Source organism: Mus musculus, chromosome 6, assembly GCF_000001635.26.
Source record: "Mus musculus strain C57BL/6J chromosome 6, GRCm38.p6 C57BL/6J".
Lineage (NCBI taxonomy): Eukaryota > Metazoa > Chordata > Mammalia > Rodentia > Muridae > Mus > Mus musculus.
In genome coordinates this window covers 139,827,313-139,846,381 of record NC_000072.6, presented here as the reverse complement: position 1 = coordinate 139,846,381, position 19,069 = coordinate 139,827,313, and the positions used below count along the sequence as shown (strand labels likewise).

Genomic DNA, 19,069 nt, shown 5'->3' with positions numbered 1-19,069 from the left:
ATGTTTTTTTTAATTGTTATCAGGATGGGAGATGGCTCAGGAGGTTAAAGTGCTTTTCAAGAAAGCCGAACAAGCCAAGTAAGATCCCCAGAGTCCAGAGTAGAAGAGAACAAACTCTTGAACATTGTACTCCCTCTTCCATGCCCACACCACATGCATGTGCATCCCCTGAGATGTCATACATATACACAATCCTAAGAAAACCAAATTAACAAGAGCACTCCTTAGGGATCATGATGAAAGAGAGAGCAGAAAATTTATAAAAGTCAGAGATAGCTGTTGATTGATATAAAAATGTGTTTTGTAAACATGAAGGGCTATTACACACACACATACTAACAGCAGTTGTGGCTGGATGAATAAGACCTGCATAGGATCAAGCCAGCCAAGGCCTGAACATGGATGGCAGAGAGGCTCACAAAGTCCTAGCTGAAGAGCTGTTGGTAACTTATGGCTATAGGGATAGGGAGAGTCAGAGTCAGAGACAGAGATGATAGGCTGCTTGTGCGCCGGTGGATGGCCTCACACCCATTCATATGTGGAAGTTCTGAGTGGACTCAGTGGTTTGGAAAACAAATAGATGAAGCTGGGAGGGAAAATGGTAGGGAAGATACAGGAGGATGTGAGGGGACAGAAAGGGATGAAGTTGATCAAAACCACATTACATGTATGAAATTCTCAAACAGTAAAAAATACTGAGATATAATACAATGGTAAAGTTTGTAGAAACAGATACCCACTGCCCTGTCTGCCTCTCATGTGCCCTCCTCTTATTTCCATTGAAAAGGTATTTGTTTTGTTCCAGTGCTGCCACTTGAGGTGAAAGAGTTAGTAATAATCTCTGGAACTTGATGTCCATTTTCAAAAAGGTGCTGAGTTTATTGAGCTATGGTGTACATCTGAACCCTGGGGGACTCTTAACCAAGAGATTTGAGAAACAAATAAACGAAAAACTAAATAAAAATTTCTGGAACATTCTGCCAGTGCATTTAACTCGCTACCATTTTTTCTGGTCTAACATTAGAAAATAATTAAATGCCTTAAAGTAATATAGAGACATCGCAGGGCTTAGAAGGCGCTGCTTGTTACATGTCTGAAGTGTCCTTGTGGTATTTATATGCTTCCCATTGAAGAAGACATTCCATATTTGCCCATTTTAGTCTACCTCATCCCACATCAGTGAAATAATATAGCCACGGGCATTCTTATCAAAGGCAATAGTAATTTCCAGTGGAAATCTTAGTTTGGGAAACAAATTTAGTACATTTTGTGTGTTGCTATTTTATGAATAAAATAAAAAAATAAAAAATAAAAAAATTTTGTTGATTTTAGACAGTGAGCTATGAGTTTCCTTGAAAACAAGATTAGGTTTTGGACATATTTAGATCCTTATCTTCTTGTAAGTGGTAATAATCAACTGTTATTGGATAACTTTCTTTATGCAGCGGGTGGGTGTCCACTGCCCACCTGAGTACGTAGCATCAGACTTAAAACAACTTTTGTAATAGTCCCTATCAATGAAGAGAGCTAATGATGAAGCTAATTAAAAAGATCCAATGTGCTTCATTTATGTCAAGAAAAAGAATAATTAGATGCAGCTAGGCCAGTGAGAAAGACACAGAGAATTTTAGTTATTGGGGATTTTAATAAAAATATGACTACCCATAGTACTGTTGGTATTTGTTTAATTAGATTTATTTGTTAACAAAAATGCTTTTTTAGAACAATATAGAGCTAAATTGTGATCTTCTCCCATAAGCCTGATTGTGGTGCTGTGTTAAGCTTGTAACCTCGGGGTCTGTAGAGATCATGCAGTAGTTCTTAAATGCTATGAGTGTTTGCTGATCGTCCAGAAGAGTCCAGTTCTGATCCCAAAGCCAAAGTCAGGCAACTCACAACTGCGTGTAACTGCAGCATCAGGGTTCTACTGTCGTCTTCTGGCCTCTGGGAACAACCACCCACACATGTGCACACTCACACATGGACCTTTTCACATTTACACAAGTAAAAGCAAAATAAAATTTAAAGAAAAATTATTTCATCAGGATTTTTTCCTTGCTCAAAGTTCTTTCAAGTTTGAGTCTCCTTGCCGTGGCAATCCTGTGTCAAACACGGCTACTTACCAGTCATTTGTGTTCCAGTGGTTGAGACTATTATTAAATTTAAGAAAAGTAAATGAAGCAAGTACTTAATTTAAACTTCTTTTTAACTAAGTGTATTTGAGGAATCTGTTTTCTAAGATACAAATCTGAAACAGTTGACTCAAAAAGCAGACACCTCACATTATGCTAACGATTGATTTCTTTCACCAACCTTTCTCTGAGGGTCACTGGCTGACTTCACTTTTTCTCCAATATCACCCAGAAGTTTGACAAGTTTCTGCTCCTTGGAAAGCTCTTCATTCAGGGCTTCTCCTGCACAGAACTGGAGAGCGGCCAAAAGCTCCTGATACCAGCTTTTAAAGTAGGCTTCACCTTGGGCATCCCGTAGCAGCCTGGGGGGAATCAGAAAGAAGTCTTGTATTTAAAGTATCTAAAGGAGGTTTTGTTTCTTAAACCACCCCCAGCAGGAACCATAAGTCTGTTTTAGAGGAATCTCTCTGTGTTGGCTTGGGGCAGTTTAGCAGCTCAAAACAAGGAGAGTGCTGTGTGTTTGTTGGCAATAATCAGAGTTCACCTGATAGCTAACGAGCCTCCAAGAGAGAAGAATCAATGAAAAAGCTGCCTTTCCTCATTTCAATTCTCGATGGGCTTTCTCTTCTGTCACTCGTCCTAATTCTATAACAAACCCTTAAGCCAGGACATCTCAGACAAAAATGTGGGCAGGATTTAGAATCACTTTTTGTTTTTTAAACAAGACACGACTCCATATTGTAACTTAACTACGAAGCCCACCTTTTTGTCAAATTACCTATCCATCACATCCCTATGTACTGATCCCACCCCACCCTCAACATGGCCCCCGATAATCTGAAGGAAGATGCTGTAAAGGAAAGAAACCGTTCTGTTTGTTTCCAGACATTTTTTAATTCAGCGCTTAGCTCTACACTGTATATGCCACTTAAGCTGGAACATTCTCTGTGTGTGTGTGTTTGTGTATGTGTGTATATGTATGTGTCTTAATTTTTTAAAGATGTGTGTGTGTGTGTGTGTGTATGTATGTGTCTTAATTTTTTAAAGATGTGTGTGTGTGTGTGTGTGTGTGTGTGTCTGTATGTATGCATGCAGGTGCCCTTGAAGGCCAGAAGAGGGTATCAGATCCCCTGGACCTGGAGTTATAGGTGACCGTGGGTCTCCAAGCTGGATGCTGGGAACTGAATCCTGGTTCTTTGCAGGAGCTCCAAGTGCTCATATTTTCTGAACATCACTTCTGACCCTGAATTTTCTTTCTTCATGTGTAAAATAATGACCCTCACTGTGCACAATTTGTATAGAATGAAGAGTGCTGACATAATCAGGTATCTAACACCTTAGGGCATGGAGTCCATCTGCATTTTGCAGCTTCCCCATGTCAGCTTCTGTGCTCCTGGCTGTCTGTTCATGAATGGCGCAGATTGTGGGTGAGGGTACTCACAAGGAGAGGGAATGGTGACAGGAATTTGATTACTCTGTCTGCCACTTGGTAATTTATGTTGCCTTGAAAGCAATTACAATATGCTAAGATCTTACTTTCTATTATGCCCTAAAACACAAGAGCAGAATAAAAAGGAACAATTCCTTTGAAACTTAACCACTCTCAGATTGATTCTTGTAATCTTAATTAGACTTTAATTTTCTCCCCGTTTGAAAGTGGTATTCAAGGTGCTAGAAAAAAATATGGGAAAATATTGGAAAAATGATGCTTAGCATTATAGTAACAACAACATCAATAAGAACAACAAAAAATAACCCAAAGCAAACCAACCAACCAACCAACCAAACAAACAAACAAACAAAAAACCCCACAAAACCAAAACAACAGAACCAACCAACCAAAGAACTTAGCAACCAACCAACCAACCAAGCAAACAAACAAACAAAAAACCCCCACAAAACCAAAACAACAGAACCAACCAACCAACCAACCAACAAACCAACCAACTTAGCAACCAACCAACCAACCAACCAAGCACCCAACTAACCAACCAAACAAACAAAAAACCCCACAAAACCAAAACAACAGAACCAACCAACCAACTAACCAACCAAACAAACAAAAAACCCCACAAAACCAAAACAACAGAACCAACCAACCAACCAACAAACCAACCAACTTAGCAACCAACCAACCAACTAACCAAACAAACAAACAAAAAAACCCCACAAAACCAAAACAACAGAACCAACCAACCAACCAACAAACCAACTTAGCAACCAATCATCCAATCAACCAACCAACCAACCAACCAACAAACCAACAAACCAAATTAGCAACTAACCAACCAACCAACCAACAAACCAACTTAGCAACCAATCATCCAATCAACCAACCAACCAACCAACCAACAAACCAACAAACCAAATTAGCAACTAACCAACCAACCAACCAACAAACCAACTTAGCAACTAATCAACCAATAAACAAACCAATCAATCAAACAAACAAACAAACAAAAAATAGAAGTATGCATTGTGAAGAAAGAAGGCTTTGCTTAGGTTCCCAGTCTGAGGGCACCATCTACCCCAGCAGGAACATAAGGCAGCTCACCCCATCACAGCAACGGGCAGGAAGCAGAAGCCATGAATGCTGGTGCTTAGCTCATTTTCTCTGTTTTATTCAATTCAGTATCCCCGGCCCATAAAATGACGCTGTCTACATTTAGAGGTGTCCTTCAAGTTCAGTAAACACAACCGATGAACTCCTTAAAGACACAGCCGGGCCAGAGACTTGTCTTCAAAGTGAGTCTAGATCTTGCCAACATGTTGACAGCTGGCGTAAACCATCATGGTCAGTGTATTTCTTCATCTTTGGTTTTGTGGCCTTGCCCAACACATAGTACGCTGCAAAAGCTCTATCTATGCACACGGTCATCTGCTAAGCTCTCTGCTCTTGTACATTTCAAGGTTAGTTGATTGAGTATGTGGTTTTAAAAATGAGTGCGTCTTCTTTCCTAAGCTTGGGCAGATCCACTTCATCTTAGCCACCTCAATTATCATCCTAAAGGAAATATAAAATTGTGTGAACTCACAGTTCTTATTTACTCCTGGAAAGCACGAAAGTACATATACAGAAAAGCCCTCCAAGGAGCCGAGTGATCCATGGCGGGAATGATAGGCTGTGCAGACAACCTGACCATCAAAGGAAGAGCAAACGATAAAGAGACTTTGATTCTCACTCCATGCTGAGAGTTTCTAAGTGCCTGACAGGTCACAAATGGACCTAGGTATCATTTGAAGATTCCCAGAAAACGTGTGGCCATGCACATGGACAGAAATCTGCAAGGTCAGGCAAACCCATGTGCAAGGTGTTTTACATAGAACTATGCCTTCTGATGGGGTAGTGCATCATTTTATGGTTTATTTGGGTTCACTGAATTAAGGAGTTTCCATTTCCCACATAACTATTTGTCAGTTTTCCTACACCTTGAATACTGAGTCAGATGTGCTCTGAACTATTATTTTACCCTGTTCCAGTTTGTTAAGTACAAATCCACGATCATTGAACTCCTGCGCATGTATGATCAAAAGGTATTATTCTGCACTAATGAAGCCCACAGATTTTTACTAAAATAAACCAAAGAAAAGGTCTGTTTTAGGCTTGCTGTCATAAGGGCAGCCAGAACTGGGTAGTTAATTGCTCTTTTAATACTTTTATTTCTTATTCTATCAGAAAAAAATGACTTTTCTTCTAAGCCATATGTTTGCAGCCTTCCAGTTCAAGAAGGAAAATACCAGTTTGATTCCTTGTCCACAGTAGAGTAAAGCAGAAGAGGTTTGCATAGATAATATGTGACCTTGATGTAAAGCACATCAAAGTTAAGAACTCTCAGAGGCTTCTGTTGTAATTATTCTTGGAATATGTTGCTGGCTTAAACCCCAAATCCTGAGAAGAACACACGCTCTCGCGGTGAAGTGGGGATCAAGCTTTATGTGTAAGGAGTTTGTTTTTACACATGGCAGAAATAAATTCAAGCAGCGTTAGCGACGACCACGAGGGGCCAATTATACAGACACTTTTAATAGTCATAGAAATGAACAGGACCCTCAAGTTTCAACAACCGCAGCGATAGTTGGAGTGCATAGTTTTTGAGTGGGGCATAACTCAGTTGGGTGTCAGTGACCTTCCATCTGAGGACAGGCAACAGTCCTCATGCTGTGGTTTTCACTCATTGCTCCTGTTTATAAGAAACTAGAAATTAGTTGGCAACTGTCCCTTGAGCATTACAGTAATCCTTTTTTGGAAGAGATTGCCAAATGAAATGTTTAAAAAATAGAAAAGTGAAGGTCAAGGGACTGAGAACTATCAGACTCGTTTAAAGAGCAGACTTTTAAAGATGCAGAGAATGTGAACATGCACAGACCCTGAGTTGAATCTCAAAATCCCAGAGACTGTTCTTCCTGTGGCCTGCAAGATCCAACTGTGACTCAATCCCTTATCATCTTGTTCAGCTACCTTGATGACCTTATAATAGTATGTCCCAGGCAACATTAAAACGAACACACACATGTAGAACCCAGGCAGCTAGGAAGGATTTTTTTGACTATGATCAATATCACAGACAGGAAACAAGAGTAAAGGAAAAACAAGTTGGGTGAGAGAATGTCTGTCAGGAAGGTATGTCCCTAAATTAAATGGCTTCCCCTGGACACAGAGATGCTCAGAATGGCCACAAACCTGACAAGCATGAAATGAAGGGTTCCTTTGGATATTCGGACAGTTCTGAATTTCCTTCATGATCCTAGCTGCACCTGGGCGCATGGCAAGCAACCTGCTGGAGCCACAGGGAAAGTAGAGAGAGTCCCCATTCCATCAATCTACCAGCAGGACAGCTCAGAGAAATCACAACATCCAGTCCCCTCTGCCTCAAAATTCTCTTCAGTCTTTCTGCTCTTAATTTAAGTTCGCCACAGCATGCCCTGCAACATAGGGGCTAGCTCAGCTTTTTACCACTGTGAACTCCCTGTTCATGAAGAGAGGCGTCATCATCCATTAACAGAAAGGGATGGAGTCCCATCATGATGAGCAACTACAGGCTGCTTGAAGACTCCTGCTTGCTCCATCTCCCCCTGCATGTGTGGCTGTGATCTGAGGTGTGTCGACCAGGAAACTAGTGCTAGAAAACACTAGGATACTCTAGGATATGAATTCTTCAAGGACACTTAGAACCCTGGGAGAGATAAAGGCCGAGATCCAACACTTGATAAGGAATTGTTAATATTAATATTTTAGTAGTATGGCTAATTTCATTTTAATTTCATCTAACTGGCTGAGAGACTTAATTAGCACTTCACACTGAGGGGTGTGACATACTGTTGACAGAATCCTGTGATGGGTCCATTGCCAACACACAGAATTGCTCTTCCAAAAATATTCATCATGTTAACATTGCATATCAGCGTAAGTTACGACAAATATGTGCTTTCCAATCAATTGATATCAGACACTACCTAGTTACCAATAATTAGCAGCAACTTAAATATAAACCTGCCCATAGAGAGAATGTGTAGAAAATAGTTAAGTCTTAGATTTTTTTTTTAGAAATTATTTATATTTTTAGAACTTTTAAATATAGGAGGTATTCTATAAGAGAGTCAACTGACCCCACTTATGTACCTTAGCTGATGATCATGTTTTGTCATAGGCAGACATTCTACTGTGCCCACACTGGGTTGTAAATGTGATTAATGGTTCCAACCCCGGGTTTTCTCTTCTGAAAAAGATTGTTCACCCCTTACTTTGCCATATGGCCTCCAGCCCCTCCTCCCCCCTAAACGCAGCACACTTATTGGGACCTCGCCAGCTCAGCTATGTGGTTTGCCCTGGTGATGACAACCAAGGAACCAGATAGATTGTGTACTCTTGTTATACAGATAGGCTTCGCATTCTGTTGTGGTTTAATGGAGCCTCTCGTAGTTCTGCTTTCAGCAGGGAGAAGATTCAGGAGCTGTTTCTTGAAGGCATAGGTTCGGTGACCCTGTGGATCAGAGGTCACTTTAGGCTCTCAGAGCCTGGGGAAGTGAAGGAAGGTGCAGCCAAGAAGTGCTGCTTGCTGCAAGTTTCTGCAACCTGGACACCCCTGGGTTGCTATGGTAACAGTTGATAGCCAGGAATAGTGATGTACACCTTTAGTCCCTTCAGCACACAGGAGGCAGAGGCAGTCAGATCTCTGTGAGTTCCAGGCCAATCTGGTTGACTTGGTGAGTTTGAGACTGTCCAGGACTGCACAGTTGGACCTTGTCCCAAAATTAACTTAAACAATAGATGAATAATACACCAAAGGCCATCCTTTCCCCTTTCTCCTTCTTCCTCTTCTGTTTTTATTTTCACACATTTGTTTGAATCACCTTTAGAATGCAGAAAATAGTTTTTAAACACCATCAGTGTCAGCACAGGATAATTGGGGCAAACCTAATTACTGAAAAATAAATAAAAAGTTATCTATTGAATTAGATGAGTGATCAGTTTCCACACACAGAAAAAAAAAGAAGAAAAACTTGAAGCAATAAAAAATTGGTTTATATGCCCCAGTACAGGGGAATGCCAGGGCCAAAAAGTGGGAGTGGGTGGGTAGGGGAGTTGGGGGGAGGGTATGGGGGACTTTTGGGATAGCATTAGAAATGTAAATGAGGAAAATACCTAATAAAAATATTAAAAAAGAAAAAAATAGGTTTTTTGTTGTCATGGATGATAAAAAGCCACGAAGAACATTTAATATAATGGTTTGGCTTGGCTCACTTGAATATGTAGATGCTCTCACATTACTGAGTTTTTATTGTTATTTTATTACAACTAGCATACTTTTTGACTCATTTAGAAGTCTGAATGGGTCTATGTGCCATCTGTTGCTTTGTCCAGCCAAATGTCACAGCATCTGAAAGGAGGTGGTCAGCCGGAATACCTTAGGCTGATACAAGCACCTGAGAAATGTTGAGACTTTTCAGGGTCTACAGGACAGGGTTAAACAAACGTGAAGGGCAATAAGAGGGGTGTCTATATATTCCTGAGAAACTGCAGGGTCCACTTCAGTGGCAGCATCTGGAGCCTGTTACGCTGAGCTGGGATGGATAGTTGTGGATGAAGAACTACCTGAATCCCCAGGTGGAATGATGCATATTCTTGTTGCCTCGGAGATGCCTACAAAGACTTTATCTTGTACTGGATGTGGGGAGGTGAATCTCTTGTCTCAGGCTTGGGAGTCTACTGCAGATTAACTCCCCCAGGGCTCTTTAGGAAATAGACTGATGGCAGTGCTACACAAGACATTCCTCCTATTGGGCACTTCCTATACGTTCACAGATATGCTGCTTGAAAGCATGATGACCACTGAGTCATCGGTATCTTGGGACTGGAGTGGTTCTGGTATAACACTTATCCTTGAAGAGTTAAGTGTGGAGGGAGGCCCACAGAGAGTCCTTTATAGAGATTCCGGTGCATAGAAGCATGGAAGCCTGCCCCTTAGTGGAAGGTCTTGTCATTCACCCTGGGATTATGTGAACAGGAAGAGAAGCCAAGGCTGTCACATTGAGAAGGGCTAGTAAAGGACTGGGTAGCAGTCTGTAGCCTAGCTTTTCTACACAGCAGGGTTACCATTTTCTCAGGTTTTAAATAAAGTCATGAAATGTAATTGTGTATGACCACGTATGTATAGGTCAAGGAGGATCCAAACCAGATCTCCCTCTATGAAAGTACATCCCCCCACCCCCACTCCCTCACACCCCTACCCCACCCAAGAGCTCATAACTGATAATCACAGAATTCAATTTTTTTCCCAGGCAAAAATTATCCATGGATGTCATCCAGCTTGGGTGATCATTAACAACTAGGTTTGCTGTCTTGCAATGATATACACTCTTAAGATCAACAGGAGGCTGCAATGGAAAACGCTATGCTAAGCAGCTAAGTTCCCTTCTGAGATTTCTGAACCTATAAGAGAAAATTAAAATGTCTTCCACTCACCCTGCTGAGGGGTATTGTTCACTACGTTCTAATCTACTCACATGGACTCAAGCCTCATGGTAAGTAGGCTGAATAACAGGATTTAAGTACAGAAGACCCGACTTCCTCATTCCCGTTTCCAAGGGCCTTAATATTCGGTTAGTTCTTCTTGTTCAAATCATTTTCTTAAAGTAAACACGGAGCTATGAATAGATGGTAGTGAGCTCCCTCAGAACACCTTCCCATGTTACTACCGTTCTTGTTAATTTGGAAAAGAAACATCACTGGAGGGACTGTGGCTTTGGCTACACAGACAAAGTTGTCTATGAAAGCCTTCTACCTTCATCTCTCCCTTCCCTGAAATCTAGAATTCTTCTGATCCTGGAGCCCCTCCCAGGCTTAAATCCTAACCCCCTTCTACGCTGTCTTGTGTCTTTGGTTCCTGGCTATTTGTTGTCCTTCTCACGTCAGTCACATACCCTCATCATGACTCACGTTCTGCAGAAATGAGTATCAGCTAAGCAGGGAATTGAATGACACGTTGAGACCTCTGGCTCACCCCTCATTTGATTAGTTAAGGGAGCTGAGATTAAGGATTTGCTCAGGGTCCCAGGGTGGGAATGCTGAGCTATTGACTATTGTATAGAACTCGTTGTACATCGTGCTTCTGTGTTCAAGTTCACTGCAAGGTGATCTTGACCTTCTATTGGCATCAAACTCAACCAAGGGTTCGAGGGCATATAGAATGGTGGGAAGGGTCAGGAATCCACAGTCCAGCTCAAGGACTCTACTCTGATTCTTACTGCTGCTATCAAGCTTTCCCTTTACACACCGAGCCCCTTCCTGTGCTACATTAGGCAATTCACGCAGCAGCTCTGGGTATCAAACCCTTCCATCCCAAAGGCAAGGCTACTGTGGCAAATGGACATTGAACAACTAGCCCAGGGTCAAAATCAGTGGACTGAGGATACAAACTGACCCCAGAACCCGTACTCATTTCTCTGAGGCTATACCTCCTGACAGCCTGACAAGGCTGACACCCACCAAACCCACACTAACATAGCAATAATTTTGCCAGTTCCATGTCCTATTTTTATTGGATCAGTTCTTCTTCTTTCTCTGCTTCTTAGCCCACTGAGGCCGCAGGATCTCACCTTGCTTTCTTTTCTTTCAAGTTCCTGTTTTCACTTGGTTCTGCTACCTAAAAATTCCTTGCCGAAACTTTGTCAAAAATCATTATTTTCCTTTTTTTAAAAAAAAAACATGCAATTTAAATTTAAAAAATCTTGTTATATTAAGTATAACTTTTGTATGAAATGTTTTAAGGTCGGAATCTTTCTCCTTCCCATCCCATCCAAAGTGTGCATAGAAACAAGGACTCAAATTCAAATAACGCAAACCATTTGCCTGACTCATTCTTGCTTCAACCCTTCCTCGATTGAGAAAGTAAGGCCAACGTTAGGCTGTGGGAAAACCAGGCCTGCTGTGGACCCTACAGAACCACAGGAGTAGACAGCATTGGCGGAGGGAGGTGGAAAAGAGGCCCAGGTGGAGAGGAATACACAGACGGCATCGGGGAATGCAAGGTTCCAGATGGACTGCACAAAGCTAACACGGATTCCTTGCACGGCACACCTTAATTGGACCCAGGATTCCAAATAACTCCAAGTTATGGCAGAAGAGGGATGGGACCTCTCTAACATCAGCACGTGTACGGAACAGTAAATTCTGCCTGACATATAATTAATGCTCAAAGCCTGCTGGTGGAATTTTAAATTAGGCAGTGAGATGACTGCTTTCCCCTTACTCTTGGAAAATATGGCTCTGAGTTCCTAACTCAGTCGTTTAATTTATTTATTTATTTTTTCAGAATACATGTACAGTTCTTTTAAAGGCGATGTCAGCAACTTTTTCACAAAGTTTCCTTAACAAAATTTCTTAAAGCAATTCCTTTGCCGAATGGAATGAATGTTTCATAAGAATAGCAACCTAATGATATAATAATAAAAAAGTCCTCTTTGCCCCCTACCTCTTGTTCCCATGCAGCTTCTGTGGAAAGCATCATAGTCATCATGTTGTGAAGTGAACAGCTCGGGGGGTTGGACACAGCTGGAGGGGCAGGGTTCCAGGTGTAAGACAAGGCTGGCTTTGACATAGCCCGTGTTCTTGACACTTCCGTTTCATATCACAGCCAGGGTAGCTGCTTCAACCTTCATCTTTCAGGGTCACCAACAGCGTGGTTTGTCCTGTAAGGATTTGAAGGTCCCCTGGGATGCTTTCCACAAGATCTGGAGCTGTGTTTGATGTCCTGAGACATAGCTGGGATGTTCTTGTTCATCCTCATGAAAGAAGCTGTCCCTTGACGTGGGCTGGTTCTTTTCAATCCACTGCTTTCAGGAACTCAGTGAAAACCTCCTGGTATCTTTTGAGACCTCCATGAGCTACCTAGCTAATTGCCTGTTGACTTATGTCATATTTTAGAGATACTGTGACATGAGAACGTACCTCGTAGGCAGGCATCTCCATAGGACACAAATGCAGAAGCAGTACCAGACACTTCCTACTTCTGACATTGTCACATTGTTCCAGAAGCTGCCTTCACCCTGAGCTTTTATAAAATGCTGAAAACGTCTGTTGTCAAGTCTGTTGGAAGCCCTAACACTGGACATATGTGAATATGGGAACTTTAAAGAGTTAACTAAGGTGAAGAAGGCCATAAGTGTGGGTCAATGGCCCAACAGGGCTAGTGTCCTTGTCAAAAGAGGAAGAGAGGATCATTTCTGAGGGATGTGCATGCAGAGAGAAGGTCACATAAAAGAACTGTCTGCCTACAAGTCAGGTGCAGCCCCAGTCTTGGACTTTTGGCTTCCAGCACTATGAAAAAAATAAATTTCTGTTGCTTAAATTACCTGACCATGTTATTCTTGTATTCATTAATTAAAATTTCAGTTAACTTAGTAATACACTGAACATTACAGACTCCTAACAGATGTGTTTCCACATGTGTTTTCTTGGAATAATCAAACCCTTTTTCATAGCTTTACGTATAATATTTGCACAAAAATATAAGGCTCTCTTAACGTACAATTTATTAATGTATATGAATTCAAAATAATCAAAACATAAATATGTATGTGAAGACTTTACAATATGTGAAAACTTTTTATTGATTCTTTGTGATTTTCACACCATGCACCCCAATCCCCTAATCTCCCCATCCTTCCAGTCCCTCCATATCCATGCTCTACCCTTCTTCCGGGAAAAGAAAAAACAATTAAAAAATAAAATAAAAGTTAAACCATCTCTCCATGGAAGCTGCAGTATGTTGCTGCGGTTCACAAAGTATATATCTTTTTGCCCACACAGCTTTACTTGCAAATGCTCATTGCAGTGAGTCATTGGTCTGGTGTGAGGCCTCTGGCTTCTGCTACACTGTGAATACTGGACTCATGAATACTGGATTCTAACTCCTCTCGGGTAGCCTGTTGTTGCTATCTGAGATAGCATGGAGATCCTGCAGCTTTGGTTCTGTAGGACAGGCCCCTTTGTGAGCTTTAGAAGTTCATAGATGGGGTAGATGTTGGGGTGGGCTACCTCAAAGCCCTGGATCTGGGCCTGGGTGGTAGCTGAGTAGGTCAGCGGGCCAGCTCTCCTGCATTCAGGCCATGGGGTCAGCTATTCAGTACTTCCCAGGTGAACACACACACACACAACACACACACACACACACACACACACACACACACACACACCTTTAAAAGCAGCAAAAATAAATCATGAAAGGAAACAAAATATTCTGAGGGAAATAGCAGAGATCTTCTGTTACACTGTAATTTTAGGACTCAGATCATGGGAAAGTTTGGGAATGTTGTTAGTGAGCAGAAGTAATTTCCTAATTACGTTAACTTAGATGTCAGTGGTAGTTAAACTAGCTAAGGCTAGGTGATTTGAAACTTTGAGACGAAAGTACCAGAACAGCCAATGGAAATGCAGTGTGCGTGTAATGAGGACTAGGAAGCCTACTCATTGAATAAAAAACTAGAGCATTTATTTCCAGGGACTTCTTGAAATTTTGGTTTTTAAGACTTAGTATTGACTTCTGCAAATATTAGTACAAGACAATTGTCAAACTTTAGAATCTGGTTTTATTGAAGATGTAAACAGTTATAGTAAAAAACCAAAGAAGTATTGAGGTGGCTTCTGGAATTAAGGTTGACATAATAATATTCAGGGGGCTTTCATTTGTATTATAATATTGTTTTCATCTGTCTCCTTCTTAGAGGCTCTTTGTCTACTGTGGACATCGCATTACCTAGTCCTTTCTGAGTTTCTTCCTTTGTAATTACCCTTCACAGAAGGGTTCAGGAACCTTGCTTTGTCATCAGTGAGGCTCTTTGTCTGTAAAGCCATCAGTGGGGGATAGACTATCATGCTTAAAGGGAAGATAATTGAAATTGCTTTGGAATTAATTGATTGGCAATTTTCTTACAAAAAAAGTAGTAGTATGGTTTACGGTGTGCCTTTCTTAGGAAATGGAATTTACTCTGGTATAATTAGAAAATTATTAATTTGCATCAAGAACAAAACACTTTTATGCTCTATCTTTGCAGTTTATCCTCAAACATTATTTTCCGCTATGTCAGTGTTTTATGTTAAACAACCCTAATAATTCTAAAACTACTTGAAAACTAGACTCATAGACATATCACTATGTCCAGCCCTATTCATAAGAAATATTTACCTCTTTGGGATTAGGAACATCTTCCTGCCCTCAAGTATTCAAAAGACAAGTTTGGGAATAAGATGTGTCTGAGTTTGAAATGTGATGGGGCCATTTCATAGTCATGTGACACTTGGTCTTGTGGTTTAACAGTTCTAACTGCACTGGAACCCAATGATAGCTGACTGGTGAGGTTTTGTTGAAGATTAGGTGTTGGGAGCCGCGCCCACATTCGCCGTTACAAGATGGCGCTGACAGCTGTGTTCTAAGTGGTAAACAAATAATCTGCGCATGTGCCAAGGGTATCTTATGACTACTTGTGCTCTGCCTTCCCCGTGACGTCAACTCGGCCGATGGGCTGCAGCCAATCAGGGAGTGACACGTCCGAGGCGAAGGAGAATGCTCCTTAAGAGGGACGGGGTTTCGTTCTCTCTCTCTCTTGCTTTTCTCTCTCTCTTGCTTTTTCGCTCTCTTGCTTTTCTCTCTCTCTTGCTTTTTCGCTCTCTTGCTTCTCGCTCTCTCTTGCTTCTTGCTCTCTTGCTTCTTGCACTCTGTTCCTGAAGATGTAAGAATAAAGCTTTGCCGCAGAAGATTCTGGTCTGTGGTGTTCTTCCTGGCCGGTCGTGAGAACGCGTCTAATAACAATTGGTGCCGAATTCCGGGACGAGAAAAAAAACTCGGGACTGGCGCAAGGAGGATCCCTCATTCCGGAACCAGAGCTGGGGAACGACGGTGATAAAGGTTCCCGTAACACAGACTGTTGAGAAGGATTCAACTGCCGAATTCAGAACTCATCAGCTGGGGAACGACGGTGATAAAGTGTTCCCATAAAACAGACTGTTGAGAAGGATTCAACTGCCGAATTCAGAACTCATCAGCTGGGGAACGGAAGTGAGAAATGGCTTTACCAGGTATGTTTGGCCTTGAACTTTTTCTAGTGTTAGGAGCCCTTTTGTTCCTTTTCACATGTTATCAAGTGGTTAAGATAGGGCTGAAAATTCTAGAGGAAATTCAGGACAATCTATCAGAAGTAAAGCGGGGAGAGAGAGTAGGAACAAAGAGAAAATATGGTACACAAAATAAGTATACAGGCCTTTCCAAGGGTCTTGAACCCGAGGAAAAGTTAAGGTTAGGTAAGAATACCTGGAGAGAGATTAGAAGAAAAAGAGGAAAAAGGGAAAAGAAGAAAGATCAATTAGCGGAGGTCTCTAGGAGAAGGAGCCTGTGCTCTGAAAAAACAGACTGGGAGAAAAAAGCGGCTCATTATGAAAGAAAAGGATACCAGCCGCCAAGTAAAGTGCTAACTAGTCATTTAAGGAAAAAGCCAAAAGCGGCTGGCGAAGGCCAGTTTGCTAATTGGCCTCAGGGCAATCGGCTACCAGGTGCACTCCCGCCCTATGCGGAGTCCCCGCCCTGCGTAGTGCGTCAGCCCGTAGTGCGTCAACAATGCGCAGAGAGGCAGTGCGCAGAGAGGCAGTGCGCAGACTCATTCATTCCCCGAGAGGAACAAAGGAAAATACAACAGGCATTTCCAGTCTTTGAAGGAGCCGAGGGTGGGCGTGTCCACGCTCCGGTAGAATATGTGCAGATTAAATATGAAATTAATGCTAATTTTACCTTGGTGCAGTTAGACAGGCTTGCCGGCATGGCACTAACTCCTGCCGACTGGCAAATGATTGCAAAAGCCGCTCTCCCTAATATGGGCAAATATGTGAAATGGAGATCTCTGTGGCGAGAGGCTGCACAGGCGCAGGACCGAGCAAACGCTGCTGCTTTAACTCCAGAGCAGAGAGATTGGACTTTTGACTTGTTAACGGGTCAGAGAGCTTATTCTGCTAAACCTGATAAGAGGTATCAATGGAAGGTCTTACCACAGGGAATGTCCAATAGTCCTACAATGTGCCAACTTTATGTGCAAGAAGCTCTTTTGCCAGTGAGGAAACAGTTCCCCTCTTTAATTTTGCTCCTTTACATGGATGACATCCTCCTGTGCCATAAAGACCTTACCATGCTACAAAAGGCATATCCTTTTCTACTTAAAACTTTAAGTCAGTGGGGTTTACAGATAGCCACAGAAAAGGTCCAAATTTCTGATACAGGACAATTCTTGGGCTCTGTGGTGTCCCCAGATAAGATTGTGCCCCAAAAGGTAGAGATAAGAAGAGATCACCTCCATACCTTAAATGATTTTCAAAAGCTGTTGGGAGATATTAATTGGCTCAGACCTTTTTTAAAGATTCCTTCCGCTGAGTTAAGGCCTTTGTTTAGTATTTTAGAAGGAGATCCTCATATCTCCTCCCCTAGGACTCTTACTCTAGCTGCTAACCAGGCCTTACAAAAAGTGGAAAAGGCCTTACAGAATGCACAATTACAACGTATTGAGGATTCGCAGCCTTTCAGTTTGTGTGTCTTTAAGACAGCACAATTGCCAACTGCAGTTTTGTGGCAGAATGGGCCATTGTTGTGGATCCATCCAAACGTATCCCCAGCTAAAATAATAGATTGGTATCCTGATGCAATTGCACAGCTTGCCCTTAAAGGTCTAAAAGCAGCAATCACCCACTTTGGGCAAAGTCCATATCTTTTAATTGTACCTTATACCGCTGCACAGGTTCAAACCTTGGCAGCCACATCTAATGATTGGGCAGTTTTAGTTACCTCCTTTTCAGGAAAAATAGATAACCATTATCCAAAACATCCAATCTTACAGTTTGCCCAAAATCAATCTGTTGTGTTTCCACAAATAACAGTAAGAAACCTACTTAAAAATGGGATTGTGGTATATACTGATGGATCAAAAACTGGCATAGGTGCCTATGTGGCTAATGGTAAAGTGGTATCCAAACAGTATAATGAAAATTCACCTCAAGTGGTAGAATGTTTAGTGGTCTTAGAAGTTTTAAAAACCTTTTTAAAACCCCTTAATATTGTGTCAAATTCCTGTTATGTGGTTAATGCAGTAAATCTTTTAGAAGTGGCTGGAGTGATTAAGCCTTCCAGTAGAGTTGCCAATATTTTTCAGCAGATACAATTAGTTTTGTTATCTAGAAGATCTCCTGTTTATATTACTCATGTTAGAGCCCATTCAGGCCTACCTGGCCCCATGGCTCTGGGAAATGATTTGGCAGATAAGGCCACTAAAGTGGTGGCTGCTGCCCTATCATCCCCGGTAGAGGCTGCAAGAAATTTTCATAACAATTTTCATGTGACGGCTGAAACATTACGCAGTCGTTTCTCCTTGACAAGAAAAGAAGCCCGTGACATTGTTACTCAATGTCAAAGCTGCTGTGAGTTCTTGCCAGTTCCTCATGTGGGAATTAACCCACGCGGTATTCGACCTCTACAGGTCTGGCAAATGGATGTTACACATGTTTCTTCCTTTGGAAAACTTCAATATCTCCATGTGTCCATTGACACATGTTCTGGCATCATGTTTGCTTCTCCGTTAACCGGAGAAAAAGCCTCACATGTGATTCAACATTGCCTTGAGGCATGGAGTGCTTGGGGGAAACCCAGACTCCTTAAGACTGATAATGGACCAGCTTATACGTCTCAAAAATTCCAACAGTTCTGCCATCAGATGGACGTAACCCACCTGACTGGACTTCCATACAACCCTCAAGGACAGGGTATTGTTGAGCGTGCGCATCGCACCCTCAAAGCCTATCTTATAAAACAGAAGAGGGGAACTTTTGAGGAGACTGTACCCCGAGCACCAAGAGTGTCGGTGTCTTTGGCACTCTTTACACTCAATTTTTTAAATATTGATGCTCATGGCCATACTGCGGCTGAACGTCATTGTTCAGAGCCAGATAGGCCCAATGAGATGGTTAAATGGAAAAATGTCCTTGATAATAAATGGTATGGCCCGGATCCTATCTTGATAAGATCCAGGGGAGCTATCTGTGTTTTCCCACAGAATGAAAACAACCCATTTTGGATACCAGAAAGACTCACCCGAAAAATCCAGACTGACCAAGGGAATACTAATGTCCCTCGTCTTGGTGATGTCCAGGGCGTCAATAATAAAGAGAGAGCAGCGTTGGGGGATAATGTCGACATTTCCACTCCCAATGACGGTGATGTATAATGCTCAAGTATTCTCCTGCTTTTTTACCACTAACTGGGAACTGGGTTTGGCCTTGATTCAGACAGCCTTGGCTCTGTCTGGACAGGTCCAGACGACTGACACCATTAACACTTTGTCAGCCTCAGTGACTACAGTCATAGATAAACAGGCCTCAGCTAATGTCAAGATACAGAGAGGTCTCATGC

General features: G+C 41.9%; 1 protein-coding gene across 2 annotated transcripts in view; it reads right to left on the bottom strand.

Moving 5' to 3' along the window:
- Pik3c2g (phosphatidylinositol-4-phosphate 3-kinase catalytic subunit type 2 gamma) overlaps positions 1 to 19,069 on the bottom strand; it is a gene marked incomplete in the record, with an annotated part of 355,213 nt that overhangs the window by 122,903 nt on the left and 213,241 nt on the right. The window contains 2 exons of one of the 2 annotated variants that reach the window (NM_011084.2): positions 2,314 to 2,494; positions 4,687 to 4,937. In NM_011084.2, the coding sequence (NP_035214.2) occupies positions 2,314 to 2,494; positions 4,687 to 4,691 (186 nt within the window). 2 annotated transcript variants of the gene reach the window in all.